The 22,750-nt window shown below is 36.2% G+C and overlaps 3 protein-coding genes and 1 pseudogene across 3 annotated transcripts; 2 read left to right on the forward strand and 2 right to left on the reverse strand.

Annotated features, from left to right (window-relative positions):
• Positions 1-11: 11 nt before the first annotated feature.
• Positions 12-3,686, reverse strand: LOC117616957 (annotated as a pseudogene).
• A 1,545-nt stretch (positions 3,687-5,231) lies between these two features.
• LOC117614470 lies at positions 5,232-8,621 on the reverse strand. The gene is made up of 8 exons (XM_034343291.1): positions 8,428-8,621; positions 8,256-8,311; positions 7,681-7,843; positions 7,306-7,394; positions 6,706-6,838; positions 6,421-6,513; positions 5,853-5,955; positions 5,232-5,687 (listed from the first exon to the last, which is right to left on the reverse strand). The coding sequence occupies exons 1-8, from the start codon at positions 8,596-8,598 to the stop codon at positions 5,314-5,316; spliced, it is 1,182 nt and encodes a 393-aa protein (XP_034199182.1). The 5' UTR covers positions 8,599-8,621; the 3' UTR covers positions 5,232-5,313.
• A 205-nt stretch (positions 8,622-8,826) lies between these two features.
• LOC117614471 (single-stranded DNA-binding protein WHY1, chloroplastic-like) lies at positions 8,827-11,603 on the forward strand. The gene is made up of 7 exons (XM_034343292.1): positions 8,827-9,120; positions 9,468-9,568; positions 9,713-9,805; positions 10,121-10,215; positions 10,572-10,645; positions 10,995-11,083; positions 11,204-11,603. Exons 1-7 carry the CDS (start codon positions 8,868-8,870, stop codon positions 11,321-11,323), a joined length of 825 nt encoding a protein of 274 aa, XP_034199183.1. The 5' UTR covers positions 8,827-8,867; the 3' UTR covers positions 11,324-11,603.
• Positions 11,604-18,481: 6,878 nt separating this feature from the next.
• On the forward strand, positions 18,482-21,588 carry LOC117615394 (WRKY transcription factor 72B-like). The gene is made up of 5 exons (XM_034344470.1): positions 18,482-18,634; positions 18,826-18,951; positions 19,408-19,989; positions 20,285-20,398; positions 20,543-21,588. Exons 1-5 carry the CDS (start codon positions 18,482-18,484, stop codon positions 21,476-21,478), a joined length of 1,911 nt encoding a protein of 636 aa, XP_034200361.1. The 3' UTR covers positions 21,479-21,588.
• The last annotated feature ends 1,162 nt before the right edge of the window (positions 21,589-22,750 follow it).

Below are 22,750 nucleotides of genomic sequence, written 5' to 3' on the forward strand. Positions count from 1 at the left end.
TAAAAGAGTTCTTATTCAAACCTCAGCAGGTTTCTCGGTTTCATTCCTGGACCTTCAATATCGTCTTGCACAATAGCATCAGTTGACTTAGTCAAAGTTCCAGACAAAGACTCTGCAATTTCTTTTAGACCCTGCAAGAAAGTGGCATGACTTAAATTTATATTTTGGATACACGCGAGAGTCTAAACTACTCCAAATTTATCCAATCTACGGGGAGGGGGACTCGAACTTGGGTGCAAGGGGTGGGATACAAGCGAGCGTCTAAACTACTCTAAACTAATCTAATCTATGGGGAGGGGTACTCGAACTTGGGTGCAAGGGGATGGGCTCCCTGCCCTGGCCAACTACCCTAACCCACGTTTGCAATTAAGTAGCAAATATTAAGGATTTAACTATCAAGATTCCAGTTGCAGAAATAATAGTATCTGAAACCCCTAAATTAAAAAACACATATTGCAAATGATATAGCTCCGAATGGAATTACACCCTGAGAGAAATGTCATTATTAAAGACAGACAAACCTTCATACACAACATGGCCCAACCCACCCCATATAAATCTAAGAAATTTTGTAGGGCATGGGAAATAAATCACAGGCATATGATTCTCAGTAGCCTTAAGCCTCCTGCTTGCATCTTGGAAAGAAAAAATTAATTGGGAATAGCTCTAAAGGAATCCCTATTTGACCTCTTTCCCTTCCCCCAACCTCATGGTGTAAAATTAACTGGAAACAAAGGGAATGCAAACCTAAAGCATAACGCTCCATCAATGCTTTACTAATTTTAGCATCTAATCGCAGTGTAATCTATGGGTTATTTTCTTTCTTTGTTGTGAAAAACAATGGGCACAGATGCTTTACACGAGTCCATAATAATTAAGAAATGCGAAGACCTCTGTTCAATATTTCCAACTAGGATAAAGTCAGCAACCACAAGAAAAAAGATTCCTAGAAACAAACCATCAGACTCTGAGTTTCTGAATATGTCACTAAACGACCACGTGGATTCCCAGTAAGTTTAAGTTTCGTCTGCAAGTAGAAAAATTAATTAGAGCAGTGATCATATATACCAAAAAACACTACATAAGGGACTATAATGAGGGCCTCAGTAAAAGGTAAAGAACAGAGTGAGATTAAATGATGGCAGGGGCTTATCTTTCACTACGACATGATCTTATTACTTACAGGTAACTTTGATACAATGAACATAATCTTTTCATTTTTCACAATATAAAAATATTATGAAAGTTGAAGAGTCAATAACACATTTAAATCCATACACTGACAGGTACAAACCTGCTGAGGCATTTCAACTTGTTTTCCCTCAACAAAGTTGACGAGGTAGAAAACACCAAGATTTGAAACATCCTGCACGAGGCATTTGCATCTGTACAACCTTAAGCAGATAAATAAAGTGATGTGTGTATCGAAATAAATGCAACAGCCACTGCAAGTACTCCAAAGCAAAGACATATCTTTACTTACAAAAGTGTTACAGACTGGTGAAAGAACAGAGTTATATGCACATTAATTATGGCTTCTAATAAATACTACACTTTCTCATCAATTAATTATGGCTTCTCTATTCGAACAAAAATAAAGCTGTTTTACCTGCTTTTCTGAAATGGAACCTAGCTTGTAATCTTGCAAAAGGGAAAAGTAAGATAAGTTGCTACAAATTCAAAGAAAAATTTGTCTCAGAGAGAGTGATGTAAAGGAAAATTAGTACATAAGGGGAAAGTAAAAAACTGAGAGAGCGCATGTAATGTAAAACTCTAGGAATTCCCAAAAATACCAAATTTGGCCTACACCAATACATGTTGAAGCAGAACTCACCAAACCAGTAAGCGCACTTTGCAACTCAGTCACGGTAACGTAAAGTTCCTCAATACTTCCTTTCGTATCACCAACCTGTTTCACAATTTGTAACAAAATTTAGAGATGATGCCGAAAATATATTTCGTATGCTACAAGACTCCATTTACATTCAATTGGAATGCAGGATTTTAAAATACTAAATTGCATACATTTAAAGGCATGGCACATCACATATGGATAGTGGATACCTAACCAGCTGTGACATTCATCCTATTAGTTCCATATTGATAATGTCAGAAGTTTTTGCTTAAGCCTCATCAAACTAGAAGTTTTTTAATTTGAATTTATGAATGAAGAACTAAAAGCTCATAATATGCAGAAAATGACACAGCATAAGAATGTTTAATACGGTCATTTCAATTGTTTAAACAAATTCTATAAGTAATATTGATGAGTGCTGTAAATCTATTTGATGTTGGGAACAAACATGGTCCCATAAACAGAAACTCAAACAAAACAGGATATATATATATATATATATATATTTTTTTTGGCATAGACAGCCGAAAAGAAACTTACAGCAATAGCCTCTGTCACGCTCTCCAGATGTTTATGCAAGTTTAAAATAGCAGCAGTCATACTACGCTTTGTCACATACATAAGATCTGAGAATTTTAGACCCTAACCATTTGTGAAGAGGAAATATTAGATTTGCTTAAAGAAGACAACAACTCACAGAACCAATGGATGAAATAATATAAACATACATATATCATCTGGATACCTTCCACCACATGTAACCATAACCCAATGCCCCCAAGGTAGCTGCTGGCATTATTAGTGATGTCAAACCTATTAAAAAAATCAATGAAAACAGATAACCAATTATAAAATGTTTCTATTGCATTATGAAATACATACGTGTAAGGAATAGAAGTTTTAGAACTTAACCAAAAAGGAAGGGCAGGACCATGCATTAATTTAGTGGTTATAAGCAAGAGGAAAAAGCAGAAAGCATGCTAAGAATTCATTTGAACACATAAGAGAAAGTAAGATACCAATTTGGCTGTCATTCCCCTTCAGGACGGTTATCTGTCGTGACGAGCCAAGTTGCTGGACCTCAGCTGCCAGTCGGCGCACCTAAAAGAAAGTAACACAGGAAAATTGATATCCATTAGAAAAAACAAAAATTGAACACGATAAAGCATCCTTCGACACTAAATTTATAGCAGTTTTTCCAATACCTGTGATGCGATCGCATCAAAGTCACCAGCTTATTGTTCTCCGGTTCCATTCAACAAAGACTGCAAACAAAACAGAAATAAACACAAAACCATCAATTTTTTCAGCAACAGGACACAAGCTCCTAAATAAATAAACTATCTAACTGATCAAAACCCTAGTTTACCAAATGCATTAAAAAATTAAAAACTCATACAAAAATAATACCAAATAAAAATTTGCTACAAGTTCCACTAGCAAAGCAGAGTAAAAATTATGAAAATAGTACCTGAAGTTCACCGATCAAGTCAGATAATTTACCATTCTTAAGCAGGATGGTGCTAGTATACCCTGTACAGAGAGAACAATCACTCAGATCAAATACAGCTAAATACACAAGGAAACTAACCCAGTATGCAAGATGAAAGACGAGTGATTAGTACCTGCTCCAGCTAAGATCAGGATCTTGGAAAACCCTATTCCGCTTTGCATAGCCATGGCTGTGTTTGTTTGGACCAGAAACTCTAGGAGGGTGGGTAGGGAAGAGTGTGGATTTCGGGAAAGGAGGCTTGGGTCACGGAATTTTGGGGTAGGGCGCTCGTGGTGAAGACGACCTTTTCTAAGATGCCGGGTATGTTGCACTTTTTGCGAAACGACGACATATCAATAAGTCCGGGAGAACCGCCTTTGACTTTATTCTACTCTCCACGACGTCGTTGCAAAGCACTCCCTCCTTGCCTCTTTTTTGGTAACTTACTAATGACGATAAGATTGAATTACTAATTACGAAAGTGACATAAGTTGTTAAATGACAAAATGAACCCTCCGTGCGTGCATTACTGGGCTCAATTATAATTTAGAGTGCTGCTAAACGAACTCAAAATTAACTGAGTACACCCTACGATCTAAGTATATCGTAATATTTTAATTAAAATGTAAAATTAATTCAGTACACTCTATTTAACTACCAAAAATACCCTTGATACATCCTAATACGAGATCACACAACACCCTAATTTCAATCCTAAATCAGGTTTCTCTTTTTACATAAATTCGTTCCCTCTTTTCTGATTTTGGGTTTGCATCAAAATCTTTAATTTCATGAGCTACAATAAGAGTAGATTTGCTAACTCCTTCAATTCAAAGCTTCATCATCTTACTTCTCTTTTCAAAGATGTTTTAGTGCACATGCACACAAGAAACAAACTGAGTTATAAAGAAATCAAAGTGTGCATAATTTTAATTTCCAATAAGACAATAAAATAATATTTTATTTGTTTATTTTTCTCTATGCTGCTATTTGCCTTTCTTGGAGATCTGTGCATTGAAGTTTCTCTTTCATAATTCTCCTATTTCTCAGCTGTGCATACTCTCCCATAACCCATTACAGGTTTGCCTTCACTTTAACTCACGAGACAAACCATTAGGTTCAATATTCATGGCTCTGTTATCCTTTTTCAAATCAATGATTTCCATCAAGATTGGTGGGCAAAGAAGCGGGGTCAAACTCAAAGGATTCTTTCGGAACACAATCTCATTCATCATCAGTCATCTTGAACGATGAAATTCAATGAGAAAGTCTATATAGCTCATTGGGTGGTACTTGAAACAAGATCCTTGTACTAAAATAGACTGACAAATCCTTTTACTGGAACCAAACAATACGAAAACTTCTCTAAGTTTGATTAGGGCTGAATATGGTGAGTATGGTGTATTTATTAAACTCGTATTTGTTTCACAATTCAATATATCCTTTTTGATCATTTTATATTAGGGTAAATTAGTAATTCAATAAATAGTTTGGTAGTATGGTGTACTCAGTTAATTTTAGAGTTCGTTTAGCAGCACTCTTAATTTATTTATCCTTGCCTTATTAAGCTTAAACAAAATTAAAATTGATAATCATCAAGTATTCTTAAGCTTATACAAAATTAAAATAATTACAAATGAGAGTTAAACTGGCAAAAATAATAGAACATATGAGTCAGACCAGCTAAAATAATAGCATAACTAAGTCAAACCAATTAGTCAGAGTAGTGAGTCCGTCTATCTCATTGCATTTGAGTTTGATTGTTCGTATTCTTAACTAATTAATATTTTTTCGCTTCTTTATGTTCTTTTGGTTTTTCTTTTTCATAGTCTTCTTCTGTATTATTGATTTTTATGGCGGGATGCCAGTTTAGACTTCAGACAGTTGATGCATAACCAATTTCATTTTTTGGATTTGTCTGGTAAGGAAGAAAATTGTTCCTTGGTTCAGATTGATAACCAATCTTTCAAGAAGATACAATTTTATTAGGACATGTCCTACTATTATGCCCATTTTGTTGGCACAACTTGCACTTGTATGCTCCTCTGCGACCAGAACTGTGAAAGCCTTTCTTTATATCAACACTAGACTTTACCCCTATCAGTTTAGGGCATGTCCTGCTATTATGGCCTCTTTGACCACATATCTTGCAATGGTGGTGTCTTCTAACTGCGCATTTGTGGCTGCCCAACCTTGACTTTGGACAGGTTCTTCTGTTATGGCCTTTTTCCCCACAAACGCCACACACGAACTGCCTATTTATCAAACTACTTTTCAGTTCTGGACAGTAGTGTCTCCTATGCCCCTCACGGCCACAGTGTCTGCAATAAAATTTCACTCCTGTATCCCAGAAATGAAGCAGATCAAAGTCATGAGGAAGGAGGCAGTGTAAGGTGCAATCAAAGGGTCGCATAGTGTCACTAACAACATATGGAAACGCATGGTATACAAGTTCAAATAAAGCTGTCCGCAGCAGTAGACGTGCTATGAAGTATAAGAACTCACCCTTCATTGCAATGCTCCTTTTGCGACGGTTTTCTGGGTCACTAAAGAAAACTTTTAAAGCTTCAGAAGCACGCTTTCTTGCTGCAGCAGTTCCCTTGGCTTTCTGTGATGCATACAAAAAGATCATGTTGAAATTTTTTATTTCGAAGTTAGAAATGAAAGCTTCAACACAAACATCCTTTACCCTTCCACTTCACTTCTACATCCTAAATGAAATATCACTGATTAACTTTGTTTCATTTGTTATTTACCATATGAAAGTAAATAATAAAAAGAACAAAATACTGATTCCCTGTTCTGCTTCTTTTAAGTACTTCCTCAACCTTCCGTGCAAAAGACAATCAAGAAGAGTAGGATTTGTGGAAGCCTTGACATTTCGGTTTGATGTTTTATCATAAGTTTTGAAAGCCCCTCGATGTAGAGACATTTTAAGTAATCTAATTAGCAACAAAGTTCCTTAGCATATAAAACAATCACCCAAGATAGTCAATATTTTATCATATCAACAAAAATGAACAATAATCAAAGTTAAATATCCGAAGTTCCAAAAGAGTAATTAATTCCTGACCTTAATTGCAGCCACTCTTTGAGCATGAAGCATGGGATCACGATGGATGATTTTCATTCGCTTACTAAATAGACCAGTTTTGGCATTCAAACTCTGCAATCACCAAACTAGACAAAGAAGATTAATTCATGATAGGGCCACTAAATATTGATGTCTTTTCCTTTAGTAGAACACTTGAAGAACAAATATACGCAAATGCAAAACTGAGCTTCAAGACAACAAAACAATACTCCTGTCATGTTTTCTACATGCAACATGTCAGGTAAGGTTGAAGCAGACACTAACTCTTAGAGACCGGCTGATCTTCAGTCCGACTTCAGGAGGTGGTGACTGGTATACTCGCTTTGATTTTTTCTTCACATCCAGCTTTATGTCTAAATTGTCAACTTCATCATCTTCCTTCATTTTGAGAGGAGAACTGCGAGGAGGAAAATAATTAATAAAGAAAAAAAGGTCTAGGATCACTCTGCATCACCAGAGAAAATATGTTCGGCAGGTACAGGACGACCTCACTTTAACCACATAGTTTGATGTTATAAGCCTTTTTCTGTGATTTTGAATATCACATAGATTACTTATTTCAATGCACAAAAAGTAAAGTGTTCAAGGTACCTTTTAAGATACGTGCGTGGGTTTTAAAATATGTGTGTTTAAGAGCAAGTAAATATTTAGGTTTAAAATACCACTCAGAAAAGTAAGTGAAACATGGAAGAGTTACTAGTTTGATCTGAAAATTTAAAGCAACAGTACATGACCAGATAAGAAAGGCAGTGGCTAACATTTTATAAATTAGATGGCATATACAAGGCAAGGAAAAATATAAAATCTGGAAATCTAACCAAGTGTGTAAGTTAAATTGTTAAAATAGGAAGGTTAAGAAGTTACATTGAGCGGGCTTTCTCCCATGGTCGTTCATCAATTGACTCTTCCCATATGACACAATCTCCCGAGCACTGACGACAAGTCATTATGCCCTGTTACCATAAGCAGAAGGTTAACAATCTAGAGTTGCCCTTGAAAATCAATGCCTTATTCCTTCATAATAATTATGCATCATAGTTACCATCTAAGGATCCCACAATATCCAACCCAAATAAATTAAAGATAAGAGGTAAAGGAAGAATAATGCTCGAAACAAGATTCAACAGAAATGAACCAATTTGGGCGGGTTGTGATATTTAAGCACACTACTCTTCTTATTATTAAGTGCACATGCTTCTCATGTTTTACTGATACACAATACACGGGAAGAGTATATACCTTCCCAACACACTGTGAACAATCTGATCTGGACCTTTCTATACCACATTCTGAACAGGGAGTATAGCCCCTCCCTCGGCAACTTGGGCAAGGTAGCTCTCTGATATACTGCCCATTTGGACCGAACCAGGATCTTGGTTTGCGTGCACCCAAAGTAGCATTCCTAAAATTAATAAAGCTATATTAGGAAAACATGAGAAGCACAGATGCAGACAGAAAATCCAATAAAATCCAACCGCGAAAAATAAAATTCATCTAATGTATCCCAAAAAAAAAAAAGCGCATTGATGCAGATAGAAAATGCTAAAAACTGCAAAATCAAAGATTGAGTAGGTCACTGAAGAAGAAAGCAGGCAACTTTAACCGTTCGCATAGATGCTGCATATAATCTTTAGCTGAAAACAATGCCTAGTTGTACTTTAGCCCCCAATTAACATATATTGGGCCAACAATATCCAAAACCCATGTACTATAAGCAATAATAAACGAAGAAAATCCATGATTAACAGAATTAAAAATGAAATGCTATACATAAACAAATGAAAGCTTAGGACTTCGGAAAGTTATAGACTCGCCTTGGCTTTAGATTGGCCTCGAGCCCGAACAAGTCCTCAGAAGGATCATAACCCAACTGCCATTGCAATCCCAAAATACCAACAATCAAACCAAATGCAATCAGATTTTCCACAAAAGTTAAGAGTTTGAGAGAGAGAGAGAGAGAGAGAGAGAGAGAGAGAGAGAGAGTGCCTGTGTTGCTTTGGGAGCTGAAACAGAGTCGTCGTTGGTTGAAGAGGAAGTGATTCTGGGCACGAAGCTGCCGCTACTACAAGCCCTTCTCTTTGAGTGAAGGCAGAGCAAGAAGCGCACGCTCTTCTCCCTCCATTGCGGAGCAAGTCCTAAGCAGCACAGCGACGACATTTGACATAAAAAAAGCTCGAGATTTTGCAGCCTTTGTTGCTATAGTACTGACATCTCACGGGTGGCTGAAAAAGAGACAAGGGGACGCGCCATTTCACTCCCGAGGTTCACGTGGCACGCGATGAGCCCATGAGTTAATGGGCTTGGGCCAAAACTTAAAAACAAAAAACGTCAGCGGTTGGTCCGTATCTGGCCCGCCATCGATTAAAGCATATGAGCCGGGAAGAGACTGAGTGACAGAAACACAGAGAGAGAAAGGAGTGTTAAGGATGCTGAGACTACACTCGCTATCTTCACCGGCGGTGGCTGCACAAAACCCTAAACAGTGCCTTGCTTCGGAGCTCTCAAGCAGAGCTAGGGTTTTCAGCACCAACAGCTTTGGCTTTGCTCCGAGTTTGAGCTGGTCGAGGAAGAGGCTCTCCTTGAAATGTCGCCAGTCTGAGTACTTCGACCAGCAGAGGGCCAGTACCGCCTCTGCCCCTAACAAACCGTCTCCTCCTGCTCCACAAACTCCCGCAGGAGGTACCTTTCTCCGTTCTTACTATTTTATCTTTTTGGTGTTATAGAAAGTTGCTTCAAAATTGGATAGAGTTAAGGAACTGTTAGGTTACTGATTTATGAGCAAATGACGAATGAGAAAGTTTGCACCTTTTCCACTTGATTCAGTTCTGTATATCCATATGGCCTGCTTAGGTCCATGAAGTACAGGGTCGAATTCGAACATGTTAAACTTAATTTTCCCTACCACCAAACAGGGGGTTTGTGTGGTTAAAGCTTGCAAAATGCTGGATTAATGTAAAGAGATTTAACTAGAATTTATTTGTTTTTGCTGTGATTAATAGATGTGTTGGTTTGGTTTGCCTGTGTAGGAACTGGGTTGCCGCCTAGGTTTTTTGTGGGTCACTCAATATACAAAGGAAAGGCAGCTCTTACCGTAGAGCCCAAAGCTCCGGAGTTCACAGCTTTAGATGTATGTTTGGTTTGACTGATGCTTCATTTTGTTTTTTGTAAGACTATGGTTCTTGGGCTATATTTGGCCTTATCAACATGAACTGTGATTATGTTGTGGAACGTCTAATTGCTTGTTATTGTGATGGTCTGGTGTCTTGGGTAGTCAGGGGCATTCAAACTCTCCAGGGAAGGCTTTGTTCTACTTCAGTTTGCTCCGGCAGCAGGTGTTCGTGTATATGATTGGAGCAGAAAGCAGGTGATCCGTGCTACTTTTGTTACTATGAATACTGAACAATGTATGGATTTACAATAAATTTAAGAATTAAAAACTTTTAGTAAATGATAATGGTCAAATGTTTAATTTGAATCACCTGTATTTTCAAATTGCGGGATCCTATAACCTTGATTGTTCACTTGTCATTTCATAATACTTCTATTCAAAAACATTGAGGTGTATGGTTACTACTTACCATTAATAAAACTTTATGGTAACTGTGTGTGGTTACCACTTATCATAATTGGAATTACGATGATTGCTAACATATGCAAAGTGACAATTGGGTTTGTGTAGGTATTCTCACTATCAGTGACAGAAATCGGAAGCCTGGTTTGCCTTGGCTCGAAGGAGTCCATTGAATTCTTCCATGATCCTTTTAAGGGGAAAAGGTACCATGCTAATTCTCTCTACTTCAATGGAGAGTGGAAATTTGAACTCCTTCAGTCTCCCTTTTTTCGCCTTACCATGGATTTCTGTAAAACTGATGGTGTTGCCTGTGTTCTATTATTTGTATAATGGATTTCTAATATCATTATTGAGATATCTAGACAAGCAAAAAGGTTCAATTTTGTGATTCATTGTGACTGCAATAACTTGGTACCTCACAATATGTGTCTGATGTCCATGTATGTAGTACACATGATCATATTTCCGTGCATCTTGTACATGTTTCAGTGAACCTGGTTATTTAGAAGATCACATAATGTAAGTAATAAAATATGTAGAAAACTGTTTTGTTTTGCAGTGACGAGGGCAAGGTCAGGAAGGTGTTGAAGGTGGAGCCTCTTCCGGATGGATCTGGCCATTTCTTTAACCTCAGTAATCCTCTTTTTCCTTGAAAGCTTAGTGGTGAACATCACAATAATATTCGCCTTATTTGCCATACTAAGTGATTTAATGCAGTGATTTTTTTTCAATTTTCAATCAATGTTTTGAGTATGGTTATTTATTGTTCATACATCGATGCTTTAGACAAACTTTCCCATTTATTCCTCAAGCGATAGACTTTTCAGTCATTACTAAACACCATTATGTTGCATGGTTAAACAATGGATATGCACATGGAAGAATTTAGGTACCGGATGTGAGCCATTTACCTTGCTTATTTTATGGTAGTCATGTTTTTAACGTATATTCTGTTTCTGTTATCATTATGGCATTGTTCAAGGTGTTCAGAACAAGCTTATCAACTTGGATGAGAGCGTTTATATTCCTATCACCAGAGCAGAGTTTGCAGTTCTCAAATCAGCTTTCAATGTATGATCTCTCTCCCCCTCTCTCACACCCCCACCGACCCAAATTATTTCCTTGTATAGAAGATACATGGATTTCCTGAATTCTTACTGGTTAGGACTCATATCTTTCTGTTCTTTGCAGTTTATCCTGCCGTACATTTTAGGTTGGCATGCCTATGCAAACTCCATAAAACCAGAAGATTCGAGCCGTATGAATAACTCTAGTTCTAGATATGGAGGAGATTTTGAATGGAGCCGGTAGTGGACATTGAGGGAACTCTTAACTGCAAATGATGTTCTTTTGATCTTAATCATTTGTGTTGTATCTGTTCTGTTATTAAACGAGTCCTCAAATTTTGGCTATTCGTCATGGAAAATTTAGTGCAGATTGAAGAATGAAATGGCTGACCCTGTTCTTTTCTCCCATCCAATAGGCTTACATTTCATCCATCTTCTTGAGTCCTGAGGGTCAATGCCCAAAACTTTGTGGCATCATTTTTCATCACCATATAGCCAAAAATAGATGATCCTGTTTTTTTTTCCCTCACAATTCTCATTTTTGCACGAGATTTTCATTTTAATTCTCATTTTACAGTGGTCCGACCCAAAGTTTTTTTTTTTTTTTTTGGCCTTATCTTTTAACAGTGAAAAGTTAAAATTTCCGATACTCATATTAACTTTTCAAATATTATTACTTTTATGTTAACTACGTGTTACAAGAGATGGTAATTTACATATGTAAAATGTTAATCTCTCTCCCTCTCTGTAGTTTGGACTATCATTTATACTTTTGGTAATTTACAGATGTAAAATGTTAATCTCTCTCCCTCTCTGTAGTTTGGACTATCATTGGTACTTTAAAAAAAAAGTTAAGCTAATCGATAAGTTTCGCATTGCCCAATAATAATAATTTTTGGATTCAACACATTGAAATGTCACAAATAAATTAGTAACGAATGAATGAATAATTAAACAATGGACACGTTTGTGTCCATGAAGTTTCTTTGTATCTATGCAACATGTATGTTATAATTTCTAGCAGGAAATGGTTGGTACTCAGTTATCTTGGCTGTATTCTTGTGCATGATCTAACTCGATTGACTAATATATTGTTTTAAACTATATACTGCTGCACAAAACGTCATGCAATTATTAATATTTCATTACACAAATAAGACAAACTTCTTGGTCGCTCTATCCTATGGCTAAACTACTTTATTTTTAAATATCTTGCAAAAAAAAAATAATTATTATCGTAAAATAATATTTGTAGAAATGCTTACAACCCAGGTTGCAAAGTGTAGTCGTCCCCTGCATTAAAATACTTTCATATTCAAATTAACAAGTTTTTATCATAATTATGTCCAAGGTTTTTAAAATTCATGTGAAGTTAAAATTCAACATTAATTAATTCAGTAACTTCCGCATAACATGAGAATTTTTTATTATTTACTATTTACTTTTAAATCTTTTTTTAAACTATATGTGAGGGATTTGAGTATTTTAAAGATTTAATTTGTAATGCCATTTAATTAAATAAATGATTCGATTCAATTATAATCGTTGGAAAAATATGCTGTATTTGAGCATTTGAAGGGGCGTTGACTGGCATGAAAATAAATGGACCAATTTCATCATATAATCTGAGCTTTGGCTTAAAGTAAACTTTGGAAGTTTGCTGGATTAGGATTTGTTCTTTTTTAACGAGAAATTCTAGAATTGCATTCATAATTTAACCAAAAAAGTTACTAGCCACAAATTGCCAATACAAATTAGCCACAAAAGGACCATTACAATAATATAGCGGTCTAACATCAAAATTTAGACAATCTGGTGCGCCTCCACTAACGATCACACAAGATCGAAGAAACTTTGACATAAGTACTCCAACTAAAATTGCAAACTCATAATAATAATAAAAATTATAAAATTTGAAAAAAAACCAAGACATATAACAGTACAAATAAACACATATGAAATTGGTGGTCCTTAATTAAACACATAAAATCGCATTTAGAAAATTGCTACATAAAGCCCTGATCTCTTGGACCACAGGGGTCCAAGAGACTGTGGTCACCCACCGTTGGATGTAACATCCAACGGTTCAAAAAGGTTTCTTAAAAGAAGTGCAAGAGTGAGTGAACCGTTGAATTTACATCCAACGGTAAGTGACCACAAATCTCTTGAACCCTTGTAGTCCAAGAAATCGAGACTGTCGCTACATATAATCATATTATATTATGCGTGAGGAGGTCAATCTATTAATTTATTAAGGGAGCTGATTTTCCCACTCCTATTTTCTCTACTTACACTCCCTTTTATTTTTTAATATTTTTTAATTAATTTTTTTTTTTGTTCTTTTTATTTCCTATTCTACCCCCACCACCTAAACCCTTATTGATAAAAATACTCAAAACCCCCCACGCCTCCACCCCTCATATTCTTCTGCCCCACCGCACCACCGCCCAGCCCCCTTCCTAATCTCCACCCATGGGAGGACCCACAAAGGCTAAATCTGGCCTCCCTCATCCCCGTGCCCCCAGCTTCATCATCACTGCAAACAAACCACAAGAATCGCAGTGACCACCCATGCCTCAACCTGCACAACCAAATCGTATCACAGCGTTAACACTCACAAAATCGAATTCGCCCCGTCTTTCCCAGCACCTCATTAAGTCGAACTCGCCCCTATTTCAAAAACCTAATTCTCTACTCTCTATGCAAATTTTAAAAAAAAAAATTGAAAAGAGGGAATGGATTCAATCCAGTACAATAATTTTGCCTTTGTGCCTTAACTTGTATTTGGTTAGAGAGTGAAATAGGGCTCATGGGATCTGGCTGGGGGTGGTGGTGGACATCGAAGAGGAACATAAGCTTTGGAGAGGTTGTGGCGAGCTTTTGTTGTTGGGGGTGGGCATGTGGGTGGGGTAAGAAGGAAAGACATAACACAGAGGGAGACGAGGTGGGTGGTGGTGAGTGGTGGGTTATGTGTGGTTAGCTTGAGAGAGAAAGATCAAAGATCATTTGCTTAATATTACAGGAGCTGAAATTAAATTCACAAATTCACAAATTTTCTATTTTGTTTTTTATTTTCTGTTAACTTCTTAATTTCAATTATCAAAAAATCTTAATTCAGTAAGGATAGAATAGGAAAGAGAAAAAATAAAAAAGAACAAAATTAATTAAAAAGTATTAAAAAATAAAAGGGAGTGTAAGTGGAGAAAAGGGGAGTGGGAAAATCATATCCCTTTATTAAATGCCTAGTTAGATAAGTTTAATTAGTTTTTATTTAGACACTTGAATCAGCATCCATTGACCTAGTTTTATATAATAAAGACCAGTTGGTTTTTTTTACTAAGAATCTTAATTATATACAAAAAGTTTTCAAAGGTTTTTTAGATTGATTAGTAAGTGAGTGGCTTCCTAATCATGTGCCTGTGAACCATCAAACCGTTGGGTTGAGCTGTCAACATGTACAAAAACCCTTGACCATAATTATAGTTGTTAATTTTCTTAGCTAGATTTTGTAAGCATGTTTATTAGAGTACTAAAACCGGATTATACGATAAGATCATTGCTTATGATGTGTAACAAGTTAGAATTAATTAAGTTTTCATCAATAGCCTATGATCTGGACGTTGAATTTGAACAAGTTGTTTAATTTTTAAGTTGATTTGCATCTGCTGATTGCTGAAATTAAAATCTGTAAATATATTATGTATACTAGCTAAGACCAGCTGGCTGCTGAACATTAATTTCCTAAATTTTGTCCTTTGTTTTTAAATTTGTATTATGCGAGAGATTATACAATAGTATGGTTGTACGATCACGTGATATAACTTATCTATGTGTTATGCATTGATATTATTATATAAATTAGACCACGTGACTATACTACCGTACTATTCTATAATTACTGAAAGCTACAAGTTTGAACCATTCATAAATCTTAATAATTCCATTAAATTTTCCTTAAATATCAATATCTACACGTAATGGTACTCTACGTTTCCAACAAATTTCCTATAGATTAAGAGAAGAGTCTCAGGGTACCTTATTAAAATAATTATCTTTTATTTCTTGTGGCCCCCGGCCCACTTTTTAATTAATGAACCACTTAATTTATTTCACCCGATGATTTCAGTTTCATGCTCTAAGAATTGAGTTTAATTTTCCTACTTCCATTTCTCCTGTTCCCACCTGTTCCTTTTTTATTTTGTTGACATGTGTCCTCACTTAACATGCCACAAAACACTGTTAACTTTGAATCAAATTATTTATAAATAAAAAAAACTCAAAATTGAAGTAAAAGATAAAACGCAGCAGCCACCCACTGGACCTCAACCGCCACCCACCACAACCACCCCACCCCAGTGGCGACAATCCCTTTTTATTTTTATAGATGCAATCATGGAGGCGTTGTTGTCTTTGGATTGCATTGATTTGGGAATAGCCGGGCCATGAAGAATATTTGTGGGACATGCGAAGAACAACTTCCTTCAAGTTTCAATCCTCACTCACACATGAAAAAACAAGAGTTTTCTTTGACTTAAAGAATCGGATATCCCTCCACCCCGGGAATGTCGAGGCAGAGGACGTGGTGAGGGTCTGGATCTGGTGTGGCGGTGCAAAGAGAGAGAGAGAGAGAGAGAGAGAGAGAGAGAGAGAGAGAGAGAGAGAGAGAGAGGGCATGTTTGTTGCAATGAATGGACCATAAAAGATGAAGGCATAGTTGTGGATTTGGATATGCTGCCATCTCTGCCTGGGACGGAGAAGATGAAGTGGCCGTGGTTTTGAATAAATTTATTTTAACATTTAATATTTTGTTAGTAAAAATGACACTTAACAGAGTTCACCTTCTGTTAAGTTAGAGGACACATGTCAACAAAATAAGAAGGAAACAGGTTGGGAACAGGATAAATGGAAACAGGAAAATTGAGCTACTAAGAATTGGCCGTATACCGTAGTGTACTCTCTCTCTCTCTCTCTCTCTCTCTCTCAATCTATATATATATATATATATATATATATATAGCTCAAAGGCTTCAAGCAATTTGCCTCCAAATAATTCGTCTATAATTAGAATTTGGAGGATATGAGATTGTGACAGTGCAGGAGGGCGATGGATACATGACTCAGAAAATTTTACAGAGTGTGGTCGAATTAAGCTCTTTCTTTCACCAATTGACCTTACTGGGCAAGGCAAAGATCAATGTCTTTGTCAATTCAAATAATTCAAATTAATTTTTTTTTTTTTTTTGACTATTCGAATGGAATTGTAAAAGACTGATCTTTATGCTCAAAGCTTATCTAAGTGGTGCCAGTTACTATGAAGAATCAATAATTTTTTTAATTAACTATACGATATTTATGAAGATATATTTTTATAACGAGTTAATGCATTTACAATAAAATTACGCTATTACAATACAATTATTTATAACTAAGTAAGTATCAAACTTAACTCACCACAAATATATATATATATATATATATATATATCGTCATTCTCTAATTAAGTGAAAACAACAACTACTAAATCAAATATGAAATCAGTGAATTTGGTCAGCAATGTAATATATGATGTGCACCTCCAAAAAAAAAATTGAAAAGATTATTAATTGGTTTGATCTTTCATCATAGCAAGGACTTCTTCTCTTCTTCTTCATTTTTATTTTTATTTTTTATAATAGGGACTTCTATATTTAAATAAAGAAATAACTATAAGACAGAAAACAAAAATGGTTGAAGCTTCATGTATTTATGCTTCAACTTCAAGACATGTTCGGGCTCGTTTGGGACTGCTTCTTTAGGAAGCACTTCTCCTCATAAGCGCTTTTAACAAAAATATTTTTATTATAAATGTGTTGAAAATTTCATAAAAAATCGAAGTGCTTCCTGAAGAAGCACATGGCACGTGCTTCTCCATAAATGGCTTCTAAACTTTTCTGCCAAACGTTGTCAGAAGCGCTTTACATTGTCAGAAAGCGTTTTTAGCCCTTCCAGAAGCACTCCCAAACCAACCTTTCACCATTTATTTTAAAATGTCATTAATTCTTATTATCATATGCTCCAAGTTGACAACAATTTCTCTAAGTATATATATACGACAACTGTGGCTTTCGAAAGGTCAGAATTAAGTTTCATTCTTTTATTTTTTTGGTTATAGAAATATGGTTTTAATTGATGCAACCCAAGTTATTGATGTTAATAATGATGGCGGCACGTTGCAGATTGGATATTTTTAATCAGGATTAGCTAAATTCATTAATTTGTTTAATTTATTATATGATGACGATGTTTTTCCAATTTTCTTTTGTTTGCTTTAATGTACCTTTGTCGACCTCTATATGCTCTTAGCAGTCACTAGTCATATATTCTGTAGAAAATAAATTTCAAAAATACAATTATTTCAATTTAAAGGAAAAAAATACGTCCAAATAAGATAAAAATTATATATAAACAAGGATACAATAAGAAGAAAAAAAATTATTGACACGCAATTGAACACGGGTCGAGAGACTAATATATATATTAATTAAAAAATACTAACATAAATAATTATTTGCCGAAAACGTTTTCTCTCATACTCCATAAGAAATAACAAGCCACCATTTTCTTAGTTGACCTAAACATGACACACATATGTAGACACAGAACCAAACCCCATATTTCACCATGAATAATTGGCTTGCCATTTTGAATTTGACAACCGAACTGGTGCAATTTGATAGGTTTTTGAACATTGTCACTTACATTCTCAAAAAAAGAAAAAAAGAAAAAAAAAGAGAGAACATTATCACGTAGAATGACAAGTGTTAACACATACCTGCAGGCTGCATATAGAAAATTCTAACACATTAGTCCACCCTTTTTTTAAATTGTGACGTACATTTGTTTTTAAAAAAATAGAAAATAAGCGTCCCCTCTGGTTTCTGAAAAACCCTCAAGAATGAGACATGAGATTTGAGAGGGGGGTGAAGGAAGTCAGTGGAGTCAAAGGTTTGATGACGGCGGATGAGGTTTGACCCAAATAAGGCAGGCAGGCATGCAGTCGTGTGACGTTTTTACAACTCTAAGTCTCTCTGCCGCTCTGTCTCTCTCTCTCTTTCTCTCTCAACAATGTTGAAATTGAACATAGCCATAGCTACCTAGCTACGTCTGTTTATATAATTTAAATAATTTAATATCAGTAATGGTCCAAACTTAAAATATTGAATTGCTTCTTGGAGGGTATTTGGCTAATACCCGGCTCCTCTTTAAACAACTGTGATTTGTATGTGTGTATATGCAAATTAAAGATAAGCACTGGCTGTATATTGAATATACACAAAGTCAAAATCTATAGGCTCCATCTCTCTCTCTCTCTCTCTCTCTCTCTCTCTCTCCCTACAAATATAGAAGAAGCCAAACTGCAGCTATGGAAATGCCAAAGAGGCGTTCAAAAGCAATGGAGAACAATAATACTGAGGAAAATTCTTTCCTTGGAAATACACCAGTGGAAGACAAAACTAAGAAATCTGATGACGGTCATGATGAAGAGGGTACTTCCATGGAGATGGAAATAAGCAAGGTGAATTTCATAATTCATATGTATTTGCATGCCACTTATTTAAATTAATGTTGTTGAAAGTTGAAACTTGATGAGATTGTTCACTCTTTTTAGTGTTCTCATATTCCATTCATCATCATAAATTTATTTCTGATTTAAGAGTACTATATATTCTCGTATTTTACGTATATATCGTCTTGTTTTGATTTTAGTCGTCCTCATCCATGGATATCACAATTCAGGGAAGACATGGGTGGCTGGCTGAACCAGAGCAAACAAACACTTCGATGCCGTCTTCTTCTGCTGGAAAAGATAGAGCCCTTATCAAGCACCCACAGGTGAGAAAATTACAGACTTAGAGTAAGAAGGAAACACACATGAGGCTGTCTTGTCTATAGAGTTATTAATAATTTCTTTTTCTTTTTATGTTTTGATCAAATATAGCTGATTTAAGCATATAGCTAGGATGATGAAATCTTAATCTCATCAGCTCATATAGAATAGATCTGGCTAAGGCTTATCATCAAAACCTATGCCTTTAAAAGATGCTCACATGAATCTAGCAGACGGGCCCACCAAGTCAATATTTATTTATTCAACATGATATAATTGAACTCGACACCATCTTCTAAATCATTTGCTTCTTTTTTATTTATTTTTATAATTTAAAAAAATTAATCTAAATCATTCATAACTTGTATATATAGTTATCCCTCCCAATATTACTTTGTAAGATTTCACTAAAAGTTAATTCATAAAATTAAGCCAAAAAATTTGATTTGTATTGTCACCAGGAGAAGGAGCTCCAATCAGCTAAAGCTAAAATGGGGGAGGTTAAAGAAGAAAATGAAAAGTTAAAGCTGTTACTATCGCAAATCGTGAGGAATTACCAGTCTCTTCAGATGCATTTTCTTGGTCTTCTTCAAAAAGATGAAGAAGCTAAGAAATCTATGGATCCTAGTAGTTCTGCTCGTGATCAGTCGAACGAACAAGACGAAGAAGCTGACGAACTTGTGTCCCTTAGCCTTGGAAGAAGCTCAAGCACTGATCAGCCCAGAAAGGATGAACAGATGAAAAAGACTAGCCATTTCAGTAAAAATGGGAAAGGTGACGATGAAGAAGGGCTCAACGGAGCTGGACTTGCACTGGAGTTGGGCTGCAGATTTGAGCCAGCTGCTGATCAATCAACTGAAGTTGTTATGAAGAATTCAAGCTCTGATAATAGCTGCGGAGACCCCAAGGAAGATGACCCGACTGAGATATGGCCACCTAGCAAGACTTTGAGGACAACAAGAAGTGGGGATGATGAGGTTTCACAACAAACCCATTTGAAGAAAGCTAGGGTTTCTGTCAGAGCTAGATGCGATGCTCCAACGGTTAGTATATGTCAAACTTAAATTAACCTTTCAAGCATAATTTTCATGGATGCCATCAACAATATACTGAAAGTTACTTGCATGCTAGCTTGCTTGAATAATTTATTATCGGGCTAAGCTTATATTGTCAGATTGTAAATGTAGATCACATATTCAAGTGGAAAAATTAACTTAATCAATAATCTTGATTCACAATCTTTATATGTTGCTTGACAACATGATTCTTCATCATGACATGCACGGCTAGCTATTTTATATCTACTTGATCATGGATGAATCGAATATTGTTTTATAGATGCATGATGGATGCCAATGGAGAAAATATGGACAGAAAATAGCAAAAGGAAATCCATGCCCTCGAGCGTACTATCGCTGCACTGTCTCACCATCCTGCCCTGTCAGAAAACAGGTATACATATATCTTCTGATCCTCAAATTATTTGAATATATTCCATTGCAAGCATAAGAAAAAGAAACTATTAAATAGCATTGCTTGGATGGTTAGTATATGAAATTTGTTATGTGTAATTAAGTAATCTTGTTCAACTTTCAGGTGCAAAGATGTGCTGATGACATGTCCATATTAATCACAACCTACGAAGGAAGCCACAACCATCCACTTCCTATGTCAGCCACAGCCATGGCCTCCACCACCTCCGCCGCGGCTTCCATGCTTCAGTCTCACTCCTCCACCTCCCAACAAGACCACACCGCCATGGCACCCATCTCTGCCTCCACCAACCTCCAAGGACTAAACTTCAGTACAAGTACTCTCTCCCAAAATTCAAGACTACCACAACACTTCTATTTCCCCAACAGTTCAATCTCAACCACAAATTCCCACCCAACCATCACTCTTGATCTCACTGCTCCTTCTCCCTCTCACTTTGGAAGATTTCCTGCAGCTGTCTTCTCTTCCAACCCAAGATATCCCTCCACACGTCTCAATTTTTCCTCATCTCCCTCCTCTTCTTTAGACCACAACAACAACACATTGCAGTTGCAAGCACCTTGGAACAACAATCACACTGCAGCTAACTATTTGAACTATGGGAATAGAGTACTTAACCAAGTTGGGTCAACTCTAAACATGGGAAAGCAATCAATATTTCAAGAACCTAATAATTTGTACCAATCTTACATACAAAATCAGAAGCCTCCTCCTCCTCCTCTTCCTCCCCCTCCTCATCAGCAGTTGATGTTGACAGAGACAATAGCCTCTGCAACAAAAACAATCACATCAAACCCTAAATTCCAATCAGCATTAGCAGCTGCACTCACATCATTTGTTGGTACTAATAATGGGGGTAGTGCTACTACTGGGGTCAGAGAAAATCATCATCATCATCAGCATCAAAGTAGCACTTCTACAGAAAGTGCATCTGGGCTGAAATTGAAGTGGGCTGAATCTTTGACAACCAATCCAATCTACCCACCAAGCCCAAATGGAATAGGGTGCGCATCAAGCTACTTGAACAAATCTTCGTGATTATTGATTCGTATTATCTTCCTTAGTTTCTAGCTAGCCAGTCTTGGAGCAGGGGATGGTGTAATGTAAATTAATTAAGACTAATACAGATTGTAAAATTTTATGTTACAGAATTAGGAATGGCAAAAATCCCCACGGAGGCGGGTCCTCGTCGGGTCTCCGACCCTAATGGGGGGAGATTTCGGGGCCAAACGGTTATCGGATACGGGGATCCCCGAACTTGAAAAATCCCTTACGGGTATGGGGAGGGGATGGTATTGGTGTCTCTATCCCCGAATCCGACCTGAAAATATATATGTTTATATTTAAATAAATACATATATAATTATAATATTTATGTTTAACCCTAAGTTAACCTCCCTCTCCTAATTCTTCATAATCTTCTTTGGAATTTCATATTGATGTGATTTTGAATAGTTGAGTTGAACTTTATAGTTAATTTGGATGTGTTGAATGATAATTTAATATGAAATTTAATGTTAAAATGTATGATAAATATTTTTTATGCAAACAAATTCGGGGATTCGGGACGGGTATGGGGAATTGTCCCCCGACGAGAACGAGGATGAGGATTCCCCGAAACCTATCAAACGGGGATGGGTTCGGAGACGGGGCCGGGGATGGAGAGCGGAGACGGAGATGGTATTATCATACTCGACCCCTACTCGACCCGTTGTCATCCCAGAATTCACATTATTATAATCTATACATATTTTGTGGCCCAGTAGGCCCAAGTAAATGAACCAAACTAATTCCAAATAAACCTAAAGCCCAATGCGCATTCACCTACCTACACATGGCAAAGCTAGCTTCATGCATGCAAAAACAGAGAAATAGGGTACCAAATACCAACTGGTTCTGGAAGAGTGTTTGAAATTAGAAAGTTATTAGCAATGGTGCCCGCGTGATGTTGCAGGTTTTGAAATCGTGTGAAATGTGTATAAAATCGTGAAAATATACTGGGAAAATGGTACTATTTATATAAGGACAAACCACAATAAATCTCCCAATATATAGGATCATTTACGAGTTCATACCCGATTTTAGAGACATTTACCAGTACATGCTCAACGTCGCGAAAACCCTTCAATTTGCTCCGTCCGTTAGCCAAACCATTAGTGAATCTATTAAATGCTAACATAGATATGGGCTTGCATGTGGACAAATAAATAATAAAAAATTATCTTTAAAATAATAAAAAATTATCTTTAAAATAATAAAAAAATCAAATTAAAAATAAAAGCAAATAAAAAATATAAAAAATCAAATAAA

The sequence above is a fragment of the Prunus dulcis genome, chromosome 1, assembly GCF_902201215.1.
Source record: "Prunus dulcis chromosome 1, ALMONDv2, whole genome shotgun sequence".
Lineage (NCBI taxonomy): Eukaryota > Viridiplantae > Streptophyta > Magnoliopsida > Rosales > Rosaceae > Prunus > Prunus dulcis.

What these genes read in the sequence shown, in the direction of transcription:
- LOC117614470 (XM_034343291.1), bottom strand. Translation starts at nt 8,598, where the DNA reads ATGTCGTCGCTGTGCTGCTTAGGACTTGCTCCGCAATGGAGGGAGAAG. An exon ending in GAGGCCAATCTAAAGCCAAG is followed by an intron (nt 7,844 to 8,255) that starts GCGAGTCTATAA and finishes TATTAATTTTAG; the next exon opens with GAATGCTACTTTGGGTGCAC. An exon ending in AGATCAGCCGGTCTCTAAGA is followed by an intron (nt 6,514 to 6,705) that starts GTTAGTGTCTGC and finishes TGGTGATTGCAG; the next exon opens with AGTTTGAATGCCAAAACTGG.
- LOC117614471 (XM_034343292.1), top strand. Translation starts at nt 8,868, where the DNA reads ATGCTGAGACTACACTCGCTATCTTCACCGGCGGTGGCTGCACAAAAC. An exon ending in TCCACAAACTCCCGCAGGAG is followed by an intron (nt 9,121 to 9,467) that starts GTACCTTTCTCC and finishes TTGCCTGTGTAG; the next exon opens with GAACTGGGTTGCCGCCTAGG. An exon ending in CGGAGTTCACAGCTTTAGAT is followed by an intron (nt 9,569 to 9,712) that starts GTATGTTTGGTT and finishes TGTCTTGGGTAG; the next exon opens with TCAGGGGCATTCAAACTCTC.
- LOC117615394 (XM_034344470.1), top strand. Translation starts at nt 18,482, where the DNA reads ATGGAAATGCCAAAGAGGCGTTCAAAAGCAATGGAGAACAATAATACT. An exon ending in CTAGATGCGATGCTCCAACG is followed by an intron (nt 19,990 to 20,284) that starts GTTAGTATATGT and finishes ATTGTTTTATAG; the next exon opens with ATGCATGATGGATGCCAATG. An exon ending in CCTGCCCTGTCAGAAAACAG is followed by an intron (nt 20,399 to 20,542) that starts GTATACATATAT and finishes TTCAACTTTCAG; the next exon opens with GTGCAAAGATGTGCTGATGA.